At 51.0% G+C, this 27,310-nt stretch overlaps 9 protein-coding genes and 1 non-coding gene across 10 annotated transcripts; 6 read left to right on the forward strand and 4 right to left on the reverse strand.

Moving 5' to 3' along the window:
• Positions 1 to 650: 650 nt before the first annotated feature.
• On the forward strand, positions 651 to 3,272 carry BCR38DRAFT_435438 (S-adenosyl-L-methionine-dependent methyltransferase). The gene has a single exon (XM_040860373.1). It carries the CDS (start codon positions 734 to 736, stop codon positions 2,846 to 2,848), a length of 2,115 nt encoding a protein of 704 aa, XP_040714575.1. The 5' UTR covers positions 651 to 733; the 3' UTR covers positions 2,849 to 3,272.
• BCR38DRAFT_435439 (ATP-NAD kinase-like domain-containing protein) lies at positions 3,273 to 5,011 on the forward strand. The gene has a single exon (XM_040860374.1). It carries the CDS (start codon positions 3,484 to 3,486, stop codon positions 4,900 to 4,902), a length of 1,419 nt encoding a protein of 472 aa, XP_040714576.1. The 5' UTR covers positions 3,273 to 3,483; the 3' UTR covers positions 4,903 to 5,011.
• On the forward strand, positions 4,994 to 5,096 carry BCR38DRAFT_t190. Its single transcript has one exon. It is a non-coding gene; the product is annotated as a tRNA-Thr (tRNA).
• A 992-nt stretch (positions 5,097 to 6,088) lies between these two features.
• Positions 6,089 to 6,689, reverse strand: BCR38DRAFT_315660 (uncharacterized protein; the record flags this gene model as incomplete). The annotated part of the gene is made up of 2 exons (XM_040854698.1): positions 6,089 to 6,419; positions 6,493 to 6,689. Coding segments are annotated over 2 exons (528 nt in total), but the record flags the coding sequence as incomplete, so codon positions are not given.
• A 1,825-nt stretch (positions 6,690 to 8,514) lies between these two features.
• Positions 8,515 to 10,158, forward strand: BCR38DRAFT_344177 (uncharacterized protein; the record flags this gene model as incomplete). Its single annotated transcript, XM_040856085.1, has 1 exon — positions 8,515 to 10,158. The coding sequence occupies one exon, from the start codon at positions 8,515 to 8,517 to the stop codon at positions 10,156 to 10,158; it is 1,644 nt and encodes a 547-aa protein (XP_040714578.1).
• Positions 10,159 to 10,291: 133 nt separating this feature from the next.
• On the reverse strand, positions 10,292 to 11,056 carry BCR38DRAFT_344380 (uncharacterized protein; the record flags this gene model as incomplete). Its single annotated transcript, XM_040856097.1, has 1 exon — positions 10,292 to 11,056. One exon carries the CDS (start codon positions 11,054 to 11,056, stop codon positions 10,292 to 10,294), a length of 765 nt encoding a protein of 254 aa, XP_040714579.1.
• Positions 11,057 to 12,051: 995 nt separating this feature from the next.
• BCR38DRAFT_485707 (OPT oligopeptide transporter protein-domain-containing protein) lies at positions 12,052 to 14,918 on the reverse strand (the record flags this gene model as incomplete). Its single annotated transcript, XM_040863928.1, has 2 exons — positions 12,052 to 12,955; positions 13,009 to 14,918. The coding sequence occupies 2 exons, from the start codon at positions 14,916 to 14,918 to the stop codon at positions 12,052 to 12,054; spliced, it is 2,814 nt and encodes a 937-aa protein (XP_040714580.1).
• A 1,502-nt stretch (positions 14,919 to 16,420) lies between these two features.
• Positions 16,421 to 17,226, forward strand: BCR38DRAFT_344788 (uncharacterized protein; the record flags this gene model as incomplete). The annotated part of the gene is made up of 2 exons (XM_040856130.1): positions 16,421 to 16,517; positions 16,577 to 17,226. 2 exons carry the CDS (start codon positions 16,421 to 16,423, stop codon positions 17,224 to 17,226), a joined length of 747 nt encoding a protein of 248 aa, XP_040714581.1.
• Positions 17,227 to 17,288: 62 nt separating this feature from the next.
• Positions 17,289 to 17,940, reverse strand: BCR38DRAFT_217492 (small nuclear ribonucleoprotein E). The gene is made up of 2 exons (XM_040854211.1): positions 17,456 to 17,940; positions 17,289 to 17,404 (listed from the first exon to the last, which is right to left on the reverse strand). The coding sequence occupies exons 1-2, from the start codon at positions 17,736 to 17,738 to the stop codon at positions 17,352 to 17,354; spliced, it is 336 nt and encodes a 111-aa protein (XP_040714582.1). The 5' UTR covers positions 17,739 to 17,940; the 3' UTR covers positions 17,289 to 17,351.
• A 24-nt stretch (positions 17,941 to 17,964) lies between these two features.
• On the forward strand, positions 17,965 to 22,105 carry BCR38DRAFT_435446 (exportin 1-like protein). Its single transcript, XM_040860375.1, has 5 exons — positions 17,965 to 18,549; positions 18,607 to 18,696; positions 18,758 to 19,039; positions 19,146 to 19,236; positions 19,287 to 22,105. The coding sequence occupies exons 1-5, from the start codon at positions 18,415 to 18,417 to the stop codon at positions 21,614 to 21,616; spliced, it is 2,928 nt and encodes a 975-aa protein (XP_040714583.1). The 5' UTR covers positions 17,965 to 18,414; the 3' UTR covers positions 21,617 to 22,105.
• The last annotated feature ends 5,205 nt before the right edge of the window (positions 22,106 to 27,310 follow it).

Raw genomic sequence — 27,310 nt, forward strand, 5'->3', positions numbered from 1 at the left:
GACGCGAATCAACCATGATACTATTTTCTGCCACAAAGTCGTTGTTTCTGGGACAAATATATTCTGAGAGGACTGATAAACAAGTCATAATGGATGCCAAACGACTCTCAATTTTCCAATAGAGGCGGACTGCGGTGAGGACGAAGAAGTCCCGTCCGAAAGGAGAGCGAATTGTATCAGGAGGAGCTGGAAAGCGAATACTTCCTGGCAGGACGGAGAACAGGTCTGATCAGGCTTCTAATTTCTGTATTTGTAACTATTGGGTGGTTTGTATTGCCAAGTTCTACACCCTTGATACATCGACTTGCTCCTAAATATGAGCACTGGGATTTACAGCTTTTACACTCTCTATCTAGCCAGTCTATGATTACCGTGTTGGAATTTAGTAGTACGGTTAACCTCGCAAATGGTTTTCTCCATTGATCGGGCGGGTTCCCCTGGACTCTGTAATGCAGTGTCTTGCCTCGGTGACCTGCGCAAGTACCTTGGCACAGGTACAAGGTACCTACCTCTAAGGGGTGCATATAAGGCTAACAGGGGGTACAAAACGTCTGTGTGGGAGACAGCCCCGGAAATTCCATGATTGGCCAGTCATTACTTGGGAAAATTGAGGTCCAACTTTTACCAAGCTCCAGCTCCAAAAGGCAGCACCCGAAAAAAAAAATATCCAGGTCCATCTGGGTTCACGATAACACCGATCAATTTGACACCACCCCAATTTCTGGTTCTCTGAATGCTGTGCAGCATCTCGAATGCACTCCGTTACCTTACCTTAAGGCATGTAAGCCGACCAGTCAACACGCAACTACTGCACACCATCATGCGCACCATGACATCCAAAGCCAAAGCAACTCCGACACCAGTCGAGACGCACAGAGTCGTTCGCGATGGACAGGAATTCACTGAAGTCCGGGAAGGCTTAGCTCGTATCCTGAATCCAGTATCGGCAAAGAGCGACGCGCAGAAGAACTCGAAGGGCGACGAGGAAGTGCAGAAGGTCTTCTACAATCCTATCCAGCAATTCAACCGCGATCTGACGGTGCTCGCGATCAAAGCATACGGAGAAGATGTCATTGCCAAGAGAAAGAAGTTCAACGAGAACAAAATGAACAAGAAGCGAAAGAGAACGACGGAGGGAGATGAGAGGCCGCAAAAGCAAGGAAAGCCCGTGATCGGCGGGGGCGAAGTTCCCGAAGCTGTATACGGAGCAGCAAACCCGGTGGATGCTACTGCCATGGATACAACTGAGGACAACGTGGATGCGGTATGCGATGATGCTAAGGATAAGAAGAAGCCAGAGACACATTCAACAGGCACCGCTGAGGAGCCATCGGAACAAGCAACTGGCACAACGAATACAGAGGAACAGCCACAAGATGGCACGCATCAACGAAAGCCACTGCCTCCGCCTTTCACGATTCTTGATGCTCTCTCCGCAACTGGTCTCCGAGCCTTGCGCTACGTCCAGGAATTGCCGTTCGTCACGTCGGTAACCGCAAATGATCTTACTCCTTCAGCGGTAGAGGCAATTAAGCGCAATGCTCAACACAATGGTGTGGAGTCCAAAATCAACGCCACCCAGAGTGATGCTCGTGCACATATGTACTCTCTCATTTCTGAGGAGGTCGCGCGAGAGCACGAAGCCAATCCTAAACGTTTCCGACGAGCTCCGCCGAGCAAGAAATACGATGTAATCGACCTCGACCCCTACGGTACCGCTGCGACCTTCTTCGATGCCGCAGTACATGCGGTACGTGATGACGGTGGCCTTCTGTGCGTGACCTGCACAGACTCAGGCGTATGGGCTTCTCATGGGTACTCCGAGAAGGCATTCGCCCTCTACGGTGGCATCCCCGTCAAGGGTTTCCACTCCCACGAAGCTGGATTGCGCTTAATTATAAATGCACTTGCCACAAGCGCCGCGAGGCATGGCCTGGCGATCGAGCCGCTCCTGAGCTTATCCATCGACTACTATGTGCGCATTTTTGTTAGGGTCAAGAAATCCCCCGCCAGTGTCAAGTTTTTGGCTGGCAAGACCATGATTGTGTACAGCTGCGACCAAGGTTGTGGTGCATGGGAAACGCAAATGCTGCTTCGAAACAGAAAAGTGCCAAATAACAAGGGCAGCGGCATGTTCTACAAGCATGGCTTGTCAATGGGACCAACGTCCGACCAATTCTGTCAGCACTGCGGCTCCAAGATGCACTTGTCCGGTCCCATGTACGCAGGGCCACTTCATTCGGCCGACTTTATTAAGAGCATACTGGACGAGTTACCAAATGCATCAAAAGAGGTATATGGCACCACAACCAGGATAGCAGGAATGTTAAATACTGCACTCGAGGAGATGTGCCTGCCACCTCCACCGGACAATACGCCGAAACACCAAGACGACGAGCTCGCAGCTCTTGAGCCGTACCCTTTCTATTTTCATCCGTCGTACCTTGCGGGCGCAATCCATTGTGAATGCCCAGACGAAGACAGCTTCCGAGGTGCTCTTCGTGGCTTGGGATACGAAGTCACTCGGAGCCACTGCAAGCCAGGAAGTATCAAGACGAATGCGCCTTGGTCGGTTATCTGGCACGTCATGAGAGAATGGATTCGCCAAAAGGCGCCGGTTCGGGAGGACAAGCTCAAGGAAAATAGTGCAGCATTCAGACTGCTGCGTTTGGGCGACAGGAGCGCTTCTGAGGAGAGAAGCAAAGTCAAAGTAGACAGCGAAGTTGACAAGCTGGAGGTTGTTTTCAACAAGGGACTCGGTCAGGACAAGTCTAAGAAGGGTCTGGTAAGATACCAGATGAACCCCAAGGAGAACTGGGGTCCTCTTAGCAAGGCGAAAGGTCACTAGTCGGGACAACGCTGCGAAAAGCTGGAATTGTCTATGGATGGGATGTATGGAATTAATACCCGTTACCAAGCACGTTGGCTGTCAAATGTCGTCTCAAGGCTACAAGCTTGGGTGCTCAATTCGAGGCAGTACTTATAGCTGAGCACACCAAAATTGGCGCCCGCGGATTGCCGATAATGGTACCGAAAGCCTCACAGCCTTTACACCGCCTCCTTGGTGTTGAGGTTTTGGGTACAGCAGAACTGATATGCGTATGATCAGATGCACGTTATGATTCCTGCTTGGATTAAAACGCCTTAGCAAAGGCTATGAGTTGAGATTGTACTGTTCTTCCACATGGAGACCTTATGTCCGTATCTTCCGAACGGCGGTTGGTTTTCCGCGCTCACTACGTACATATCCACTCAATCCATTAGACTAGGTAACTTGTCTATTATTTCATGCAAGTTTCCATTTAATCCCTGTTGCGTCCTCTTTTCAACTTCATCTGTGCTTCTGCGTCTTGCAACATACTACTAGCACCTCTTTCAATGAAGCTGGAGAGCACTAGGCGCTCGGCAAAACATCTTGGATCGCGACTTAACTAGATGAGGTGCGTGTCAACGACCCCGACAGTCTAGCCTGGGACAGTGGAAATGGCGACACCGATTGGCTCAACCAAGACCGAAGAGATCGTCTGCATCGTGGCACGGACAAAACCAAGTGGTTACAATGTCTTCAGTCTTAAGGAGACCTCCACCGAGGAGCACAAGTCATTTCAGCTGTCTAGCCATCAGGCCGCAGACTTATCACAGTCGCTTCTTGACGAGTTCCTGATCGATGAGATTCCGGAATATTTGCGCAGTAGCCCTGCCAGGAGAGTGCATGTAGTTGTATCGACACAATCGGGAACGGGGCTCGCTTTGGATTTCTATAACGCTGTTCTCAATCCCCTTCTGCAATCTTTGGGGCTTTCTTCCGCCGAAAAAAACCGAGACTTGCTGGGACTACCGGCCAACACTACGGACGGGAATTCATATGACCTGACCATCACTCAAGATGCGCAGAGTATCCGAAAGTTCGCGAAGGAACTGAATCAGGGCGTTCGCGGCCAGGAGCCAGGCCACACCGTAATCCTCCTGAGTGGCGATGGAGGCGTGGTTGAAATGCTCAACGGCAAGGAGCGAGGCGATGGAGGGAATGAGTCGAGGGAGTTGCCGCCCTTGATTGCAATACTACCCCTAGGTACAGGCAACGCGCTCTTCCACTCCCTACACAAGCCCATACATGCATCGCATGGCTCCTCTCAGGTTTCGGCACTGGTCCTAGGTCTGCGCACATTACTCCGGGGTCATGGCGCACCGTTGCCATCCTTCAGTGCCTCCTTTTCACCAGGCTCGGGGTCCGTATCGTACAGCAATTCAGATGCCACAGACCCAGCACCTTCCCCCGAAGGCGTCGAGGAGCATTTTGATTCCATATCTCATCTCTACGGGGCGATTGTCGCGAGCTACGGCTTCCACAGCCAGCTGGTCTGGGAGAGCGATACACCCGAGTACCGCAAGCACGGCGACAAGCGATTCGGCATGGTGGCTGCTGAGCTTCTGAAGGAAAGCCATGCGTACAACACAACGGTTCAGCTCACTTATACCGATGGGTCTACACCGCAGCAACTCGACAGGGACCAACATGCCTACGTCTTGGCGACCATGGTGTCGAATCTCGAGAAGGCTTTCACCATCTCGCCAGCTAGCAAGCCTCTTGACGGCAAACTGCGACTGGTGCATTTCGGTGCCGTGAGCGGACAGAAGACGATGGATATCATGATGCAGGCATACGCCGGAGGGAAACATGTGGGTATGCAGTGGACCACGGATGATGGCAAGGAGGAGCAAGTCGGTTATGACGAGATTCAGGAGGTTAAGGTTACTACTCTGGAAGAAGACGCCCGCTGGAGGAAGGTGTGCATTGACGGGGCCATTGTTGAGCTTCCTCGAGGAGGATCTATGGTGGTGAAGACCGAGGAGATATCACATTTGCAGATTTTGGTTGATCGGTCTCTCAAACCCATCTGATTTCCTGGACGACTTGATACGCAGAATCTCATTCCTTGAGTTGTTAACACAATTAGTACAGGACTGCTATAGAGATGATTTATTTACATATGTCGGCTGGTGTAGTTGGTCACTTCGCTGGTAGATAAGTCCCGATTTGAGCCTCGCCCACTTGGGTCGGTGACGAGTCGCGGGTTCGAATCCCGCAGCTGACACACAAGGGGGTTTAGTCAACCCTTATGGCGCGCTGCCCACCTTGTTGACTTCGCCTACCTAGCGATAATAGGGAGATTGGTGCAGTTTAGGATTACGAGCATCCTAGCCAGTCGACCGTCAAGCACTACGTCGGCGGAATATAACTCGACAGCCGGTCCAGAATTCGAATCGTTAATCCGACCCCTTATCGGACCCCCTCTCGCCGCGATTCTTGCGAGCGTCTAGACCACGTTACGGTCTATCCACTTGAGCGTATGGTTGAGATGTATACGCTCGACGAGAACCCCAATTAGCAGATACTACGACTTGTCGCGACAAAAAAAATAGTCGAGCATCTTCTGCACATCAGCAGCATCCCACCCCTGAGGACGAATTTAAGTGCCACGTTACCACACTTATCGGTAGTTCAGGCAGGGGTTGTAGCACAGACTTAGGGAGGGACAGGAGGTTTAGTAGTCGTTTGGCTACAAGTTTACCTGTATAACCGCCCGACGCGGCTTAAGGGCCCGCTATATCATCTATAGCCCCTTAAGGGAGTACTTGTAGAGGTACCGAGGGTTAACACCTACGGCGTATTTAATATTATTATTTACATAAAATCTCATTGGCGTTAACTTGGCTATCGGAACTTGGGTACCCAAGTATTTAATGCAACATGACGTCCCTTAGAAGGGCTAGAACGGCAAGAAGTCGAAACCAAGTATGATGATACAATCCAGCGTGTTGTAGCGACATATCCTATCCCATGCCTCTTCCAGTATTAGCTCAACAATCACAACTGAATAAAATTAGAAGTCATCGATCCATCTCTTGCCCAGTCTTTTCTTCAAAACCAGTCATTTGTCTCCCCACCCACTTTCTCCGTATTCTTGGATCCCCTCGCTGCCACCCCCTCCAAGTTCTTCCCCGTCCCAGCAACAGCAGACGTACCGGCTTTGACCGGACCCCCAAGCGTATTCGAATTCGCAGCCACAGACGATGTAGCCGGGATGTACGAAGAGGGGATGTTGTTTTCAACCGTCTGGCGGGCGTTGTTAAAGCGGTGAAAACAGTCGGCCATGACGTCCATAACGGTAACTTCTGGGGGCGTGACGAGCCGCGCGTCGATGATTTCCTTCATGTGCTGTTCTAGCTTGTAGAATTCATTGCGGTCTGACCGGTACCGGTCCGGCAGGCCGCTGTTGTGCATCAATGCTAGGATGCTGGACATGCACGTATTGACAGCCGCCACCACTGTGATGGCCGTACCGGAGTTCGTGGCGAAGGAGCCTAGCGCCGTTAAGACGGCGTTCATGGCGATTTGGAGGATCATGAGCGTCCAGCTAACCAAGCTGTGGGTTAATGCCGGCGGACTACCAGATACTCTTCAGGTTGACCATTTGGGCTGCCACGTACCGAATGGTGCTCAGGATATGATACCAGTAATTAGACTTGACCTTTCCCCACAACACGTCCTGATAAAGTCCGTCTGGAAAGCCTTTGACGGGCCAATACCAGGCCTTGGGCCGGATCACCGTGTGGCTTTCGTCGTTATCCTTGAACACGCCGACTCCGCGGCAGAACTGGACCCATTCATCCTCAGATAGGAGACGGAACTGTTGCTGGTCATGCGTTCGATTTTGGTATGCGGGGGCCGCGGTTGTGGGCATGGATTGTCGAATTCCGGATCCGGATCTTGTCTCATTAAGGCCCAAGTTGGGAAGCGTTGGAGCTTGTCCAGAATGTGGGAAGATGGTGGTCGCCATCCCTATCAACTTTACTTGGGAAGACCTCTATTACGAGGGGAGATTGAGGCTGTGGTTGAGGCCGATGTTGGCATATAGGAGACGAGTTGGGCTTCATCATGCTGAGCATCATTTTGAGGAAGAAAGGCATCGTTGGACGTCGCTTCCTAGAGTTTGAGACGGCGTTATGTTGTATGAAATGTTGGGGAAGGCGCGGTTGCACGATTCTATCCAAGTGGAAGGCAGAAAAGTATATTTAGGTCATGCGCGATTGCCTTGCACTTGGATGTTGCACTAAGCTTGCCAGTTATACCAGAAGATGCAATGTCGGCAATGAACGGTGAATATTTTACTCAATTGACCAAGGACATGTCAGTAGAGGGTATAAGAGCGAAGATGATGCTAATTACAACAGTTGATCTAAGAAAGCTCACATTAAGAAACACTACGGTGATTGCTCAAGTATCTATTTGCTACGCTCAGACTGTGAACCACTTCTCAATGGGTTGAGCTGACACATAGAGATTTCTCTTGCCGGTGAGCACCTCGAGTCTCTGTCATAGCTTCTGTTATGTCATCCTGTCCGTCATCCACGGGTCGTATAAGTCTGAGGTACCTCTGATGGATGGGCCCAAGTCGAACATGACGGCAACAATTCATAAGAGTACCACGAATTGAGAGCAAACTACTCGGGTAGACGCCGCCAAATGTTCGAGTCAAGTGTTTGACCCGAAGTACTCGCATGAGATTTATAACTTCACCCATTTCTTTTTTCCGACAACCTCGAAGTTTTCCTGCTAAGTACGACCTGGGCAAGAAAGACACGTTGGCCCCTCTGGACCTCTGGGTCTCGTTGCTACACTGTAGTAGCTCCTGAAGAGGAACTCTATCAATAACCTTTTCATTGGACATTGCACACTCGGGCTGTGACATCGATTGCTGTCGGTAGCGGCCCTCCAAACGCGGTCGTAGTTTCCTATATTCTCTGCTTAGGTGGGCATGTACTGCAAGCTCGCTACCTAAATCATTGGGCATAATGCCAGGGTGCCGCAAGGGCACAATCAGTAACTGAGATCCAGGGAGAAGTCTGGGGTTAGATCATGGGGGAATGCGGAGTATCCTTACCACTTCACCATCGCACCATGATATGAGCGAATCAAGGCGAGACATCGTCAACATTTACGCATGGAAGCCAGGGATATCGACCAAGGCAACCTGCATACGCCGCACGCCGATCCTCATTCAACCGACTTTGTCCATAATGGAGGCAGCTCCAACTTCAGCCAGAATGCATGATGGCTCCTCGAGATGTCGAACCTGAATCGTTATCTCTCGATCTGTTGTTGGCAGGTGTGTACATGATGTACCATGTCAACCCAAGTTTGCCGTTCTGCGCAGGTTTCCACTTCTTCCTTTAAAATTCCCACACCTTGTCATTCAACTTTCGCGATGAGATCTCAGACATGATGCGACGAAACACACAAGAGTGAAGCCTGACTGATCGCGTTTTTTGCGTGGCCTTACACCTGTTCTTTTCCTGTTCGAGTGACTACCGATTCCTCGCCGCCATTGCGCATCATTGCATGAAGTCACTCATTCGATTATCTTGATGTGCTGCCACTTGTTCCTCTTATCGCCGCTATCAAGTTCCTGATCAACAGCGCAATTGACCCTGCCCTTTGCACCAATTGTAATGATTCGCCCACTGTATCTCGCGGGGCGTCTGAGGTCCTTCCAGATACTCGCCTTGTTTCTTGTCTTCTGTATTCTTCTCACTTCATACCGGTCGTACCATGGAAACCATCCTCCCCCCAGCATCTACGATTACACGGATGGGAATACGGCCGAGACACGGCTCAACGACACATCAACTGACCCCAAGGCATCAGAAGAGTTCAGATATTTGACGGATTTGGTCCACCAATACGGTCTTACCAAAGACATTCCTTGGTTTGCACAAAGGATACGGCCAACGTTTAAGTCAAGTTCGAGGAGTAGTATGACGAAGGTGTCGACAAGATTTCTGTCACACGGTTTGTGTAGGGTTCGAACGGAAGACGACGAGGGTCTCGAACTGCGCGCCGAAAAGGCTCTTCAGCTTTCTGTGAGCAAGTCGCCTACACCCGATCAAATTGATGCATCCTCCCTCATCTTCGGGATATCCACTTCGTACGACCGCATCGTCTACTCAAACGTCTCACTCATCAACGACTGGGCGCGCTGGCTCACCGATGGAAAGGGACGCTCGAATGGCGCCAGTCTGGTGCTTTCATTGCACCATGCTAGCAAAGTAGAAGTGGGTTACGTCAGTACCAAGATGAGGGAGGTAGGTATTGACGCCGTGGTCTTATCTAACGATAACCATTTGGACATTACGGCACGCTATGTTGAAATGGTGCGCATGCTGACTCATCGCAATGAAGAATTGACAAAGGAGGGCCAAGAGAAGAATTTACTCGCCTTGGTCGATGACGACGTCTTCTTTCCGTCACTGGGAAGGCTGCTTGGAGAGGTGGGCAAGTTTGATGCCAGGAAAAATTTGTATCTCGGCATGCCAAGCGAGGCGGCGGACTGGACTACGGAGAACAACATTACCATGACATACGGCGGAGGCGCAGTGTTCTTCTCAGTACCTATGGCGGCCACACTGTCTAAATTGCCGTGTCTGAAAAATGAGGGGTCAGATGAGGCAGCTTACTCGCAAGGAAATGGGCAATGGGACGAGCTACTGTATAGCTGCGTTACACGGCACACCAACGAGGATCTCGATGTTATTCCAAGCTTCTATGTGCCGAAAGACGGCCATTACGGCCTACGAACTGGTTATGAGGGAGGGGTACAGCCAATGACGCTGCATCACTACAAACACCGTCACCGATTCGAGCCGTGGAAAGCGCATATGGTGACGTCTTTGTGCGGTGAAGACTGCTTCTTGCAGAGGTTCTGGTTCAAAGATGGGTGGATTCTGGTCAATGGTCACACTATCTCACATTATCCGGAAGGAGTGGATGTAACTCCACTGAAGAAGAGCTCTCTTCTAATGACGCAGCACAATCGCGAGGAGAGAGAGGTCAAGACGGCAAAACGGCTTATAGTCGATGACGTGGAGGGTAGGAATGATAGGAATATCGTTTCATGGACGGGCGCTAAGAGGACCTGGAGGTTGATTGATGCAAGAATAGGCGCCAATGGTGCAGTGTGGCAGGCATATGTCAAACGAAGAGGCCCGGCGATTTCGTACGGGGACGACGATGATCGGCTGCCGGACGATAAAGTGCACACGCAAGAAAAGCCATCAGACGTGGACTCCATAATAGTCTTGATTTGGGAACCGTAATGGTCTAGAATTTGCGAGAACAAGCTGGCTTTGCAAAACATAATTTTCATTCGAGCCTCTAAGCTCTACCCTTCATATGTCAACTATTCCCCATTTATACTTCGCGACTTACCAGCCGCCGCCCCCCTCCAGTCTACTTCCTCGCCTCCCACTCCTCAACCGTCATTTCGTAAAACATCTCGTCCTTACCCTCCCACAATTCCTCCGCAACTCTCTTCGTCCCTTTCCAACCCATCTTTTTCTCCAACAAATCCACCATGGGCCTATTATCCAACAGCGTCGTGCTCGTAATCTTGTCCAACTGCAACCCCCCCTCGCTCGCCTTCCGGAATCCCCACTCCATGGCCATCCGGATCGCCTCCACGGCGAATCCGCGTCGGCGATACTCGTAGTTGACCATGGCCCCAACATCACCCACCCTCAGGTACGTCCCCGGTCCCCGACTCTTCCCCTCCCTATCCTCTTTGGGGACCGCCGTCTTCTCTTCGACGCCAAGGTCCTTCAAACTCCCAAAGCCACCGAGGCCGATGACCTGCTGAGTTGGCCCGCCATCATCATCATCATTATCCGTAGGACAGAACAAGATGACCATATTTACCCTGCTCGGTCCGCGAATTACTTTCCCTGTGCGGGCGTCGACCACGGTGGGCTGGGCGGCACTCTCGCGTTGCCTGGTCAGGATGTCGACCGCTTTGGAGTGTTCCATCTCCGTGGGTACCTCGTCGCCTTCGAACTCGGTGTTGCGCGGATCGGCGAGGATGGATGACCAGGGTTTGGCGTCGGAGAGCTCCATGGTACGGAGGGCGATCGGGTGCGTGGGGGAGGTGAGGTAAGTGGGGAGGTGGGAGTAGGCGAGGTGATGAGCGTTACCGCTCTTCTCTGGCGATGGTGAGGTCATGTTTACGGTGGTTGGATATGAGGTGTGGGAGTATGCCACTGTTGGCAGGTTAAATAATGATCGAGGTTTCCTTTATCCTGGTCGGCGCTACGAGACTAATTGGAAGATCGACGAGAAGCACTGTTCATGTATAGAGGCATCCAGTAGATTCCCGCTGTTTGATAAAATATGCCTCCCAGTGAGAGGAACACAATTGGTCTTTATACATGACAAATTCCGATAGTACACCTTCTATCTGTATGTGAGACCCCAGTGAGTCAGCCATGTGTACAACCATTATTAGCCACCGTGGCGCTAGTTTATAGTGATCTTGCTTTGGCGTGAGGGATGCAGGAACCTTCTGGGGAACACGCTTTACACTAGACAGAGAATTGAACCGTCTTTACCCCTGAGTCATTTTTCCAGGTATCGTGTCTATCTTCCATGCTGCAGGCTGTAGTCACGAAGTATACCAGTGCCACGCCGTGGTGGAGCACTCAGTATCTGCAGGATTTGGGAGAGGGAGGAGGGTTTGACGGGGAGGCTTTGCTCCATCCAGACTAGTTGGTCGGGCCCTGCCTTTTTCGGCAGGTAGATTCGTAAGCCATGGGAGGAAACATATGCAGTATGCAGGGCGATGCAGTAAAGAGATGAGTCATTTGCTTCGATATCCTTAGACGTGGGATAGAGATACTATTCCTGGCCAACGACATGTCCAGCATGTCCTCAACCGGTGGAAGACATGGAAGACTGTAGAGAACCATGTATGGCGGCCCGTCTACTGAATCACGGAAGGATCTCATCCCCAGATCATGGCATTCGGATCTCCATATTCAGACGCAAACCGTCTTCTTTGTCTGTCTATCTATAAAATCTAAGGGCCACACACCTAAGCTATGAAAATCCGCATCCAAGCCTTGTAACGCCATTCCAGTGTAGAGTGCCGCACCTAACTACGTTGTGAAATTGTTCCACTGCATCCGTAATTCAATCCAATTCCGTATCCCAAGTTGTTGCTACCACTGATCCGGTCCAAAATGCGTCCCGTTGGCAACAGTTCGGAACGAACAGGCCTGCCAGTCGCAGCCTAGTTTGTACACTTCTGTCCCCCACCAACTGAACCCGTCCATCCAACCTGGATATATGAATCCAAAGAAGACGACGACGATGCCGAATGCCAACCCCGAATCAAGAGCTGCACTCAGCGTCATCGTATACTTGGCCCACCAGGCCGACGCACGGTTCCTGATGAGGTAGTTGAAGACGTAACATACGAGTGCCCAGACTGAGAAGTTTAGACCCGTCGCAGGAGGAATCCAACTGAGTGATCCAAACAAAACCGGTAGGTTGATCTTCCGAATAATGCTCTTCTTCTTGTTGCGTCCATACAACCAAAGCGGGATTGGCGCAATCGCACCTACTAGAAAACCCCAGACCAGTAGATGATATGTCGCGTTGGGGCCGAAGAATTCTGCCGGCCCGACCACTCCCCAGAGGATAGAGCCGTTGAAGTGTACCCGGGCAATTGGGCAGGTGAATCCGTTAATCGCTTCCGACGTGCAGAGGCCTGGGACGTTGCGGAACATCCAATTCAGCACCGTGATTTGCGTGATGGACGATACTATCGTCGCCGCCATCTGCACCTTGAAGAGAATCCTCGGTGGGATCTTCATGTAATGTCCAAGTTTCAAATCGGCTGCGAACTTGATTCCCTGAGCCGAGGATATGTAACCATATGTCACGAACACCATGTTGGCGACGGGCCGGCCCGGGAAAACGGCGCCAGCAATAAGTTGGCAGATCAGATAGATGCTGCTATGCTGGTTTGTGACTGCCATGACAATGCCAATGGGTATGAACAAGATCGAACATATTCCGAGAGCAAGGAGTAAGCCATACCAAGGCAAGTGGATCGGGTAACTAGGATCTCGTGAGTTATACGTCGCAAACAGGAAATTTGGGGTTGAACATACTACTCGACAACGAATATGCCGATCGCCGCCGTTATCACCCCTGTCGTCAGATACCACGTAACTGGCGCATCCTTGTATCTCCTCATGAGTCGGTTGTGGACATCTTCTCGACTAAGGAGATTATTGTCAACATTCGAGTCCGACCTCTTCAGTCTTGGCGGCGTCCCATTCCCATTACTCCTAGATATGGGTGATAATCCGTTGCCCCCAGTCGACAAGGGTTGATACGCTGGCTTAGTCTCGCCTTCAACCTCCTTCAAAGATCTCCTCCATTGCGTCCAAATGTCCTTTCCGTGCCAGCAAGCCGTATGCGTCAAAAGCGAGGCAAGACCGGCAAATTGCAGCCCATAGCTGAGGACATACGCAATAGGAAGGAAGACCTGACTGTAGTTTGAGTATGCTTCACGGTCGAACACGAAGTCCGATGTGAGGATTCGGCTGACGTCGTAGACATGGCCAGTGTTGTCGAAGACCGACGCTGAAAGCATTGGCATGTATGACGAGTAGAACAAGTTTGTATAGTATGCAATTGGCGCAATGATCCACATCACAACTACCAAGCCACCAACAACGTTCATAGCCGCCCAGAACGGCGTTAGTAGCGGCGAACCAATGTAAGCCACCTGAGCCCAGTCGAAGGTTAGTGGGAACAGTCCTAGACCGGACACAACTCCGAACAAATTGGCTACCACCACATTGTCTGGCGCAAACCAGGTGATGACATTGAAATAACTCAGGGCCGGTATGAGCAGACCGGGGAGAAAGTAGAAGATGAATGACGCGAACCACACGACGTAGAAGAATTTCCATCTGCTCATTCTCCACCCGTTTGCTGGCTTGTTCTCCTCTTTGTGCAGAGTAGTGAACATGGCTGCTGACATCAATGTTCCCGGCCAGATCATACCACTGGGTCGCACGAGGAACCGTCTCGTAATTCCTGCGAAGGCATATCCAAGAATTTGCGTCGACAGAGTGAGCAGCAGTTGGTATACAATGCTGGCATCTTGCTTGTAGAACTGCGTCTGTTCAACGATGACATCGGTTGCAAATGCGAAGCCGAACGACACATTGCTGCTAACATAAACGCAGCTGTGCTCTTTCTCGTTCCATTTCCCCTGAGCAAGCCATAGCCGAAACCGCGAGATCCAACTTCTCTGCTGAAGAGGCAGTTGGCCATGGCTGCCGCGGGAGATCGAATGTCGAAGTAAGACTCGGACGCCGTCAACAAAGTCCTCCACGGGGTCGTCTTGTCGCTTCAGAAGAAAATCCCACAGCAGACCGAGAGGGTGTACAAGGAGCAACGCTATGACGGGTGTAATTGCAACGCTAGGGTATCTCAAGGAAAAGAACAAGTTGGTTGAAGATCCAAGCACGGCGAAAAGAGTAGACAGTATCCACATGCGGGGGGTATTTATAGATAGGGTGATATTATCGGTGGGTGCCACAGAAGCCCGAACCTGAGCATAGGGTGAGTTGTCAGGCGGGTCGTCGTCGTCGATTTCGCTCAACAGGTCGTCATCATGAGCGTAGGCCTCCTCGTCGCCGGCCATCTTGTCAGACTTTGCGTCGGACATGGTCTCGCTTCCCACAAATGTTTCGGTCACTACACGACCTTCGAGACCACCCACAACGGTCGAGCCTCCTATCTCTTCAGACTTTCTTCTCTGACGACTCAGCGACGAGGTACTCGTTCGTGTGAGGCCCTCTGAACGCTGTGTGCTACCAGACTTGCGCCGTCTTGAATAGTGATGGTCGTGCTCTTCCACTTGCGGCGTGCGCCGGCCGGGAAGCTCGGCAAATCCATCGTCAGCGTCGCCAGTAGACTCGGATTCGGATTTAATGGGGGCCGCGCCGTACGATCCGGTACCGAAACCTGGAGAAGCGCGCAGGAGGAGCGGTGCTTTAGACATTGGGCGCTGTCCTTGTGTGTCTGTCTCTGAAATCACCTCTGACTCGGTGTTGGTTTGGTCGAGCTCATGGCGACTGAAGCTGACTTCTTGAGAAGAGGACGGCGTAGGGGCTTCGACTGGCCCACCGAGATCCTGGTCCAGCAGAGCGGCAGGGCCTGAAAGTCTTATACGGGAAACAGGCCAGGCAGCTGCATCGCTAGTCGTGGGGGCGGCAGCTACTGTGGATCTGTCTGTAGCCAGGGGGTGTAAAGGGAAGGTATTGTCGGCGCGAGCGTCAAACGGGATAAGCGAATCGTCATGATTCTTGGGAAGGGACTTCGGCATCAGGGGCGCCGGAACAGTGGGAAGGAGCAAGTCCCCCCCTTTTATTCCGTGGGTGCGTGGATGACTATCGAATCGATCGTATTGGCCTGGCGAGGCGAGGTAGGCGACACGGAATAGCGCGCTAGCATGTCATCTAGTAATTTCAAGATCAGCTCCAGATCGATCATGCACCACGCTCACAAGGCCGAGTGTGTGCTCACTGTCCCCACGTGTCACATAGATAGAGTGTAGCTGATTCAGAATATGTACTCGAACAGTTACACCGATGCCAACTGGAAAGGGCTTTGTAACACACAAAATTTTAGCATCCAGTTAAGATTGACGTCAAACTGGTGACTTGTGAAGCAACAACTTTTACCAAGTCAGTGGGCATGTACAAGGCTGGGACCCACCCACACCGCGCCCAGAGAAGCCTGACTAGTAGCGGCAGCAGCGGTCATATGATGGACCAGAGCTGCTAGACAAGCACTAGCTGTGGTGGATATTGCTGGCGGGCAAGCGGGACGCATCGACTGAGCATGACGACGGTCTCCCAACAGCGCCCAGGGGCCAATGAAACCTACCCTGAAAAGTGATGCTGTGGATTGATGGATAAGATAAAGTCGAAAAACTTTGCTGCCGCCGACCGGGTAGAGCTTGCGAGCCTCGTGAGCGATCAAACTCAGATCTAATCAATCTACTTTCTATCTTTGGCTTTGCTGTGCGGCAAACGCGTGCGCAAAGCAATTGTCCGTTGCAGCCTGCAGCTCCAGTTGCATCCCCGCTGCTGGTGCTTGCCGCCAAGCCCCATCTTGCCATCGTCTCCGGAGCCGACAGAGCAGACTGCACAGTTCGTGTGTGTGCATGTTCTATCTGTCTGTCTCATGTCATCTACTGACAACAGACTAAAAGGTCGCGCCAGTTCCAGGATATCGTAAAGTTAACCCACAATCGACCCAGTTGCGTTCGAATTTCATAACACGATTCCACCGATAGCGGATATATCGCCGTTAATTTTGGTTTTTAATCACGAACACCCGCGGACTGGGCCGTCTGCGGTGGAGTAAGGATCTGTCGTCGAACCCTTTGCAAAGTTGCGGCCATCCTTCCCGGATCGTGCGTCGTATTCCTCACTTGCGGTGGAGTAGCTTTTGGTATTCCCAGGATCGGACAGTCGTAGAATGCAAGAAACCACAGCTATGAACACGTCATCACTTAGGGTAGCGAAGGACCAGCTTCGCTTGTCAATGAAAACTAGGCTCAAGCTCTTGTCAAATGATGCTATAGCATCTCAGAGTGAGTTATCGGTGGAAATATAAATGAGACCGGACTGCTAGGCTGACATGTGGGTCCAGGTTCCCAGGTATTCGATGCCTTGTTGACGTTCCGGCCCTATATCAATGCTAAGAGCGTTGCGATTTACCTCTCAATGCCTGGTGGAGAGTTGCAGACTGACTCCATTGTCAGGCATGCTCTGTCTTCAGGCAAGCAAGTATTCATTCCCTATCTACACAAGTCCGGCTTGCAACCCAGTGACGGACCCGCAAGACTCATGGACATGGTGAGTCTGAAGGGTATAGCAGACTACGAGTCACTCCAACGGGACAAGTGGGGCATTCCAAGTGTTGACGCTGCCACCGTGAGTCAACGGAAACGAAGCGTGGGGGAGCTCGGCGGAGACAAATCCGAAGATGCGGCGCTAGATCTCATCCTTATGCCTGGAGTTGCATTCGACAGAGATCCAATATCTGGAACAGTTCGGAGACTTGGTCACGGGAAAGGGTTTTATGATTACTTCCTGCATCGATATGCTATGGCGGCGGCCGAGGCAGACAAGGCCTCGAATGGCCGTCCAACTGTATTGCTCTATGCGCTAGGCTTGAGAGAACAGTTCCTCTCACCAACATCTGGAGAGTCGGTCCCTGTCGGTCCTCATGATCAACCCATAGATGGCGTCTTACTTGGCGATGGTGAAATCATAGAATCGTCGACCGAGACGACGTAGACCAACGACTAGATTTCAACACCCCTTCCAGGGCTCTCCTTTGCTTTTATGACATCGCATCATTCGTGAAGAACCCTGCCAGATTTCACTGGTGCCTACCTCGTACGCCAGTTCTGGCCCCCTTTTCAGATTGCCTCTTGGATCAGTGATACATTGTCTCCCTTCAACAAGATTTGTCCTGCAAATGTGTCAGTACATTTCATGGAGTTCAGGTGTGATCACACCGTACCCAATGGTCTTCTCTTCTCCTCCGAGTTCGTCTTGGTGATCTGCTTTACTTCAACCGCATCATCGACAACCAGGTTCATGTACTCGTCGAATCCCTGCCAAGCGGTCAGCCATGACCGCACCATCACGGTGGAATTCCCACATACCCTGATCTTTCCCTCAATCCGTATTGCCAACTGCTCGTAGAGCCAGATCTTGACAGTCGCGTGCGACTGGAGGAGCTTGAAGATGAAGTTAATGGGCGGCAGTAGCACCTTGCGCCCACCTCCTCCGCGGCCAGTCATCTTGACGTAGTCGAGTTCGCGACGGGACGAATGGGAATCGTAGTGACTGCTTTCAGCAGGTGTCGTGACCAGTTGAAGATGTTGTAAACGTCGCGTTTGGCGGGACAAGAAGCTTGGTGTGTTCGAGACAGACCGTAACAATTTCGACGAGGCCGTGTTGTAGCCTTGGCTGCGCGGCTCCAAGCTCACAGTTGCACAAGCCATTGTCAAACTTCGAAGAGGCAAGCCACAAAATGCCCCGCGGTTGAGCCACTTGACCCATCTTTCTTTGGCAGCAGCAACCAACAGAACGCAACCATCCACAGTGTAGCCAAAAAGCAGCTCACACTACATCACATCACTAGGACAATGCCCAAGTGATGATTGACGTATCTCCCGCGTATTTTCTTTATGGAGCGGCCAGCGTTCTCCTCTTGATTCCAGCTCCCCGCCTTGTATTCACTCATTCCAAACCACCCTCGACGATTCACCAAGGCCCGCCGGCGTAGAGTCGTCTGTCTTCCTTCAAACATTGCTCTCAGTATTGATTGATACTTTTCCTCCACCGAGGCGCGACCAACCCAGCCCAGACGAGGCAGCTACCGAGAGCTGAATCCTTCCGACGCAATTTATGCCAACAATCTCTCACGAGGCTCACCAGACCCTACCCTAGCCTGACCCGAATCTACCATCCGCGATGGCTTCCAACGGCCTGGCCGATACGGCGGCATTTGCGTCTAGCCAAGTGCTGGAAGCAATGCTCACTATGCGAAGCAGTGACTCAGACAGGAAGAAGAAGGCCCACGAATACCTCGAGAGCTTTCAGAAATCGGTTAGTCGCGATCATGTACATGTGAAGGTGGGGCCCCGAAGCTGATGTTAGTGACAGAGCACCGCATGGACTACAACCATATCGATACTACAGTCGGATGCCGAAGCTGATGCCAAGCTTTTTGCGGCGACGACTCTCAGAGGCAAGGTGAGCTCCATGCGCCGCAACAATACTGCTCATCGGCTTCACGCGACTAACCACGTCTCAGATTACCTTCGACCTCTCAACCCAAGTATCCGCCGAAGAACATATCGCCGTAAGAACGCAGATTTTGGAGCTGCTGAAGCTTTATGCGCCAGGACCCAAGCCCATACGAGTTCAGCTTTGCGTGTGTCTGGCCATTCTGGCTATCCAGATGAAAGAGTGGAAGGATGTACTCCCTGTCGTGGCATCCTCCCTCGGCGACTCAGTCGAAAGCCATGCTTGCATCTTGGATTTCCTCCGGGTTCTCCCTGAAGAGGTGACCGAGGGACGCAAAATCACCCTGACAGTACGTGGATCGCGAAATATCAGCACGACTTCTGCCATTTTATCCTTCGGCGGCGTCCCGTGGTGTCACAGCAAAGCTTGGATCGCAGTCTAATTGGTTATGGCAGGAAGACGAACTCACTCAAAGAACCACGGAGCTACTGGCGGATAATGCGCCACAGGTCGTACAGCTCTTAATCAACTACGCACATTCTTCACGTAAGTCGCACCCAAATATTGCATGGAACTAGACTGATGTACGGCTACAGCCGCCGCTGCTATGAATCCACAGCTGCTGGAGTGCATAACCTCATGGTTGCGTGAGGTTCCAGTCAGTGAAGTTGTCAACTCGCCCTTGTTGGGTGTTATTTTCAACGCCCTGGAAAACGACGGATCATTCCAGGAAGCGGCGGAGTGTCTGTCAACAATGATCAGGGAGACTAGGGAGGTGGATGATAACGTTGATACGATTCAAGTCCTCCTGCCTCGGGTCATTGGACTGCAGCCAAAGATCCAGAAGCTGGTTGAAGAGGAAGACACCGAGGGTTACAAATCACTTACTCGGGTGCTCTCCGACGCTGGTATTTCTTGGGTCGTAGCCATCGCCCGCGAAACCACTCATTTCAGGCCTCTCGTGGATGCTATCCTCGAGTGTGCCGCGAGAGATAAGGATCGCGACGTTATAGAGTACACGTTCGATTTCTGGTACGAGCTGAAGCAATACCTCGTATTGGAGCGATACATTCAGGCGCGGATGGAGCTCCTGGACATCTACTCCAAGTTAGTCGACATCCTCCTGAAGCATCTCGAGTATCCTCAATCCGAAACTGGCAATGAGCGAGACCTCTTCGACGGAGACCGCGAGGCTGAGGAGAAGTTCCGCGAATTTCGTCACCAAATGGGAGACACGCTCAAGGACTCCTGCGAAGTCATGGGTGTTACCGAATGCCTGACGAAAGTCCTGGATGCCATCAAGTCATGGATGCAGAACTACGCCGGTCAAGCAACGGCAACTTCAGTGCCCCATTGGCAGGAACTGGAAGCACCGTTGTTTTCTATGCGCGCAATGGGTCGCATGGTGGATAAGGATGAGAATATTGTTCTACCCCAAATCATGCCTCTGCTGGTGCATATTCCCGCTCATGAAAAGCTGCTTTTTGCTGCGATCATGGCTCTGGGACGATACACAGAATGGACGGCTGCTCACCCGGAATTCCTCACCAACCAGTTCAACTTCATTGTGAACTCATTCCAAACGGAGTCCAAGGAAGTCACACGGGCGGCAGCCATGGCAATCAAATTCTTCTGCAGCGACTGCAAGCACCTGCTCGGCGGACAACTCCTTCAGCTGCAATTGTTCTACGACCAGATTCTCGATAGTCTGCAAGGAGACAGCCAGGAAGAGATGACGGAGGGCGTTGCTAATGTCGTCGCCGTGCAACCCAAGACGGAGATTTACCGACTTCTGAAGATTTTCTGCGACCCTCTGATACAGAGACTGATGACGAAGGCCAATAACGCAATGGACAAGGACGGAAAGCTCGCTGTGGCGGATCACCTCCAACTGATCACCATCTTTGTCCAGATCGTCGTCATCCTTCCTCCCGTCGATCGAGGCGACGAAGACCCTGCGGTCAAGTATTGGCAGGAGACATTTCCCATTCTGACGAAAATCTTGGAAAGCTTTATCGACTTTTCCCCGATTTGCGAAAGAGTCTGCAGATGCTGGCGTTTTATGGTCATTAGCCACAGACTTGCCGTAACCCCCATCTTGCAAGACATGGCCAACAAGCTGGCCAGCGGGTTCGAGACCTCTAGACAAGGCTGCTTCCTTTGGGTGACTGGTGCCATCCTCCGAGAATTCTCGGACGACCGAGATCACGTCGACCAGAACGTTACGGAATTCATATATGCCTTCTTTGAAGCACAAGCCACCAACGTGCTGCGGTTTTTGAGTAATCTGTCACCCCAGATGCTCCCAGATGTCGCCGAAGACTTTTTCCGCCTCCTAATCGACGCTCTCCTTTACTACCCCCACAAGCTCATTCCATCGCCCCTCTTCAGACCCATCCTGGAGGCAGCCATTTCGGTTCTTGGCTTGGAGCAACGTGAGCCCCTATCCGCAACCCTTCATTACATCCGAGATCTCCTGGCGTGGGGTGGCAGGAATCCATCATCCTCGGAGCATCTTACTCCAGACGTCATCGATCAATTGAGGAGTATCGTGAAGCAGTTGCTACTCGCTCAAGGAGACGTTCTTGTACAACGCGTGCTCGCAGGAATGATGATCACATTTCCACGAGACTGCTTCGCCGATGGCAGCGGGGCCTTACTCACCTTGTTTGAGATTCTCCCCACCCAGACGACCACATGGGTCGACCAGACCATCCGGATGCTACCTCAGGGCACCGTCACGCCCGCCGAAGCTGATAGGTTGATGTTGAAGATCAAGGAGCGACTGGGCGCCAATGACAGCGGCGCTGTTCGACAGATTCGCTCTACACTACAAGACTTCACCAACACGTATCGTAGGCGGTACGTGGCGCCCCGAGATGGGCTTGGACAATTGGAAGCAGCCCGCTTCCGTTTCGCTGGCTAGTTGCCACAGAAACTACGTGGCAACTTTCTCGTCGAGGCTGAAACCTCATTGGTATGTGACCCGCTAGTACAGCTACAAGCAGACTGGTTGTGAACGAGCCTTCCGACCAGGAGGATCGATGGTATGGGAGGATTAGATACTGGTAGAAGAAGTAGATAGCATGCTCCCTGCATCTTCAGGGTGGCAACGATAGGAAGGCAAATGACGAGCATTTGCAAAACGGGACGTGGGCGGAACGAAATGATGAATTGAGGAGTTGGTGGGCCTATGGGAGAGAGTTGTATGTGCAGTCACGGGAGGTGATCATGAAGGGACAGCGGCAGACCCGGCTTGTATATACTTCACATAGCCCCTCGCTGTGGCCGGTTAGCGGAGAGGCAGCGCACCATGGTACTAGTTCTCAACGAAGGAATCCTCAGTATGGTACATTATCGATCAAATTGTATTACCCGCATTGCAATATAACAAAATACCAGGGAGATTTATCCGGTTGATATCATTGATTATTTACACTTCAGCTCTGTTCTCGATATCCGTAGAGACGGCTCCGCTGCCCACGGATCCAGTGTCGGCTTTCAACGGCCGGCGTCGCTTCACACGGGGTCGCAGGATCCAGACTAGAAACAAGACGATAAGAATGGCACCCATGACGCCAACGATAATGCCTGCGAGTGCACCGGCAGGGAGACTGTCCGAGAGGTCATCACCGGATCCCCGAAGCGCGAGGCGGGGAAGGGTGACCCGCATTGGGTGCAGGAGGCGGGCAAAGATCATGTCTCCCATGATGATGCGATGTTGTTGATTTTGATAGTATAGAGTGGGAGTGGTTCAGAAGATGAGATTGCTTATTGGTGGCATACGCGACGTATGGTCGAAGGCTTGACTGGTTTGGGATGATGTGGTGTGGTAACAATATCGGAGACGGCAATGGATTTGATAACTGCAGAGGAGGGGTGTTATTGGGGTAGGAGGTTGCAATTTTAGCTTGTATGAGTGGTCTCAGAAGTGATTCATAAGATGCATTGACTGTGCTAGAGTTCAGTATGGGACTGACAAGGGCTTCGTCTTGGGAACTATGGGCAGTGATTCATAAAGTAGGAGGGCGACATGACAACACCCACAGAAGATAGCATGACGACCTTCATATACATCCAGCTAGCCCTTTATACTTCACTTAAACGTGACGGGGGAAGGTTTAGTACATGAACTCACGATTTGAGGGGTAGTGTTCGTGGCATTCAGGGGTATCGCTGTCAGCTTCGAGTCACTTTGGATAAACTGCTGCACGTTTCAGCGGATTTCAGAGTTTGCATCAACTGATGTTATTGGACATGTTCTTTCTCAAACAGCTTTCACTCTACCCTGCCTACCTTGGGTGTTGATTTCGAGTCACACAGAGGCCACTTGTCTCATGTATCATGCAGAGAAAATAAAACACTATAACACCTTCCTACCGTATTCGAATTTCGAATTCGGACCAAGGCGCTTTCGGTACGTCAATTACTATTCACATTACTATGTTTATCAGAGGGGCAGATCAAAACCGAGCATGTAGGCCGGAATGACGGCCTGATACACAGCTTAGAGTCATTACAGTTGAATACACGGTCTATAGGCCGGCAACATCACTCACCGACAAAAGAGTCTAGAGCTACCCTAGCAATCATGCCAGTCTTAAGCATAGGGTTCTTCACGGGACAAATTTACCCACATGCAGTCGGATCTTGAGTATTGGGGGCTGTATTTGTATTAATAAGGTGAGTGGGGGAGAATTGCCCCAATAGCCCCCAGCGGGTCCCTAAATACCTAATTCGTGTCTGTGTGTCTTGTACCCTCTACACCTGGGGCCAGGCTTGCCCACACATATTCCATGGTCAATTCGCTGGGGCGCCGGTTGAGAGACGTTGTGGATGTGAAGAGGTGCTACTCTTGCCAAATCTTACTTCATACATCAAACACAACTCAACTCGCACTGGGAGTTGAAATTGGTACGTCTTAATGGAATGAGCAATTGCGTACTCTCTTATAAGAGCCACGAATGCATATCAGCTAGCAAGATGATGGAGCATCCTGACGCTTTTCACTTCTGAGATAAGTGAAAGCCTCATGGACCCAGAACCCCATCGCTTGTGCTCTTGTCCGCCCTAATGCCCCATGTTGATGGCGTCACTGAGCCACTTGGTGAAATCGATCGTCATTTTGCATGTATCTCTCATCGCCAGCTGGAGTTCTCTGATACCTCTCGCGGGTAGAGTAGTGAGGGCGCATTGATGCGACGTGAGAAGCTCTATCAAACAAAGCTCCCTCGTGGTATGCCAAGACGGGTTGGTTCCCACAGGTGTTCGAATTAACATGAAAGTATCCGACGGAAGGTCCAGGTTCGGGGTACAGAATAGTTTTAGGGCCAAGGAAGCACGTCAACCAAGGCCTCTGGTCGACGTAGTGTCCTCACCATCAACACTCGTGGTCTCTTGATCAAATCCGTTCTGTCAGTTGCCTCATATTCGTTCAAGGTGTTGACGGCCGGGTCGTCCAGGTTTCTACAACCGGTCATGGTTCGGTCCAGTTGCTCTGCATTATCGTCGCTCTTGCCATGAATATTGCGGCGACACCGATTCCTGCTCTTGTAGGAAAGTCCCCACGTGCTTCTTCTCTATCAAAGACGCTCTTAACTTTTATAGAGGTTTGGTGTCATCGTCAGATGTTATTAGTAATTTCCTCTCCAGTGCTGGACTGCCGCGTATGTAAAACGCGAAAACGGCGAAGCAATGATGCACCCAGATAGTGACGTAGCATGGTCTTCTCATTAGAAACCCCGGCCATGTGGCAATAGGAGTTGAAGTCGCGGAAGAGTAAATCCAAAGTACCCACGTTGGTTACAGAAAGTTGCAAAGAAAACACCAGGTTAGAAACGAGAAAAGTGTAGGGGATAAACTCGATGGTTGGGCGGATTCCAAGCCATTTTAGTCTTATCCATATATAAATCAATCTGTTCTAAGTTGATTCTGTCAGTCTCGTCGCCTCCTTCAAGTATCTTCAATGTCTCCCCGCCCCCCACTGCTATGATGCCAGAACGCGGTCAATCATTAACAAGGCACACCCGATGAAGTTGAGGATCATTATTCGCCTGAAATGGATGAAGAGCCGGTCCAGAAGAGACGGTAGAGACGGCGGTAGAACCTTCGCGTGTACAAACTCGTCATGCGCCAGTCCATGAGGCTGGGCTCGCTGAGGTTTCGATTTCGTCTTGACGAACTTAGTAGGCAGCATTCCGCATTCCGAGCAACTTACGCTCCACATCAACTGTGATAATTTCTATTGCGTTATTGCGGTTATTTCCCCTGGCCATGATGAACAACGAGTGCATATCCATGGTGCAGAGACCAAGTACTTGCTATGTGCCGTAGTAACGATATATCTCCGAAGGCGACCCCGGCTCATCGCCGTCCTCATATGAGCAGGTGGACTTTCAGACTCGTTGTTAAATCCATCTTTTACAGAAGTATATAACATTCTGGACCAAAACATTGTTACCCGTATATTTTCCGAGGCTCGCATCGCTTGATATTACAATTCACTATGTATATTTCAAACCCACGAACGCCGTAACAGATACCCTGGATTTGATGTATGTATACGGGGTCTCTGGCTTAATTTCTCTTTCGGGAGCTCTTGCTCGCTGATGAAGAGCTCGATGGTGATTGCTGCAGGGGCTGATAGCGTAACGTTCTAGAGACGACATGCGTGTAGGCCAGCGTCTGGGTGGACTTGCCATAGTATCCTTTTCCATGTCTTCCTGCTGCTGCTATCTAACCAAAGGTTGAAGGAATAGCCATGGATATTCAATACGTCCAGAGGCACGTCGTGATGTCGTCTCATGCGCTTTTGTGAAGGACGTTTCATCTTTCCAGGTCAAGGTGAAGCCAGGCTAACCTGTATAATCTACCCATAAGAGAGCACGAGCCATGCAGTAAAGGTTTTGCAGATAAAGTATCCCTCGATGCAGCTGACTTGATGGTATGAGAAGATAAAGCTTGGGCCGGGCCTCATCAATACCACCATGGGCGCTTTGTTAATGTACTCTGGTACACTTCCAGATTACGAACGGACTGATATACAGGGGTGTAGCTAGTCATTTTATTCGGATTGCTGAAGTGCCGCACGTCTTGTTTCTCGACTCCGCACGCAGGAGGCCGTACGCCCGTTGGCTCCTACGGACCCTGGCGGTACGCTCACCAGCCACAGAGGAGGTGAAGAGGCTTCCGAGAGAAGACGACATCTTTTGTGGGAACAGAGGGACGAAAATATGCGCATACGGGACAATCGGGGGGGTAGAAGGCACGCAGCTCCCGACCCGGCAGAGACGGGGCGAGGAACAGCCCCATGCATAAGAGGAGTAGACAGGAGTGAAGAGCAGCTGTTATCAGGATATTTCGACAGAACATATACGATGACGTTGACATATTTAGTTGCGAGTCGTAGGGACGGCTGACAGAGGAGAAATACCATGGGACCCCACCCTTTCGCTAAGCCAAGATGTCATGCAGTTATGGGAAACACTTATTACTCCAATTACACACAACTTGACAGCCTTCAGGCTTAGAAACAGGATAAAACCTCGTTTTGTAGTTTATAAACATGAAATTCAACATAGGCCCTGCTACCTTAATTACCTGCCCCGGTCTTATGGTCTTTCGGTGTGGTTCTGGCTCCAATTCCACTTCTTCATCACTGCTGGTCTCACTACCCCTTGCTTCAACTACTGCTCACCCTGGCCTTAAAAACGTACTGGCACTTGCATGATAACTTCAGGTATAGGCTAGATAGCCGCCGATTTTTCAGAACTGTCCACAAAATGTTGGGGTTGGAAATAGCCTTGCGCTTTTTACCCCTTTCCAAGCGGTCCAGTTCCTCTTGCAGACTTGCATTCACTGTCTTTTCATCGGCCAATCCGGCCTCCTTGAACTCTATAGCTTTGGAACCCTCAATTAAAAACCCTCAGGACGTAGGAATCTATCTATGCTTATATCTCGTATCCAACGGCTGTTGGTAGGCGTGCCGTTTTGGCCTTCTGGCTCAGGGGGTGGGATTCCGACCCATATACATACTCATGGCTGCTACAAAGCCACTTAAAAGCTTGTCCAACGACTCTGAGTGGTTATTTCTCCGGACAGGACATTCATTAATCTCTCCAGAGTTGGAATCTCTTCGATCTTGTTGATACTGTCCACAAACAGAAAGTTCACAAGCTCATGTGACCCTCAGCTACAACAGTTAACAAAGCGCGGAAAGTTTCAGTTCTGCACCAAATTTTGCGCTCAATATATGAGTTACCGCTAACTTCACGCTTATTCAGCTGTTTAATGAAGTCTAGCCACATTGGAAATGCCATACCTTGATGCTTGCTCTCTTCCGCCTATTCTTGGCCTACGTACCTCATGCATCCAGGGATCAGGATGTTCGTCTTCGAGGTTGTGCATGTTTGCGTCACCAAGGCTTTAAATATGGAGAATCCTGGTTTCCTCCAGAGCGATGAATCACTGAAGACTTCCGGCATTCCGACTATGAAGTCGGTTGCGGTCGTAACGAGTATCACCCCTCAATTGGATACTTTTCCCACCACAACACTATCACTTTAATTACACACAACTCTGTAGATACAGTTGACAACTATATTTGCAGTACTTTGTTTTG

This window comes from Pseudomassariella vexata (genome assembly GCF_002105095.1).
Source record: "Pseudomassariella vexata strain CBS 129021 chromosome Unknown BCR38scaffold_8, whole genome shotgun sequence".
NCBI classification, from domain to species: Eukaryota; Fungi; Ascomycota; class Sordariomycetes; order Amphisphaeriales; family Pseudomassariaceae; genus Pseudomassariella; species Pseudomassariella vexata.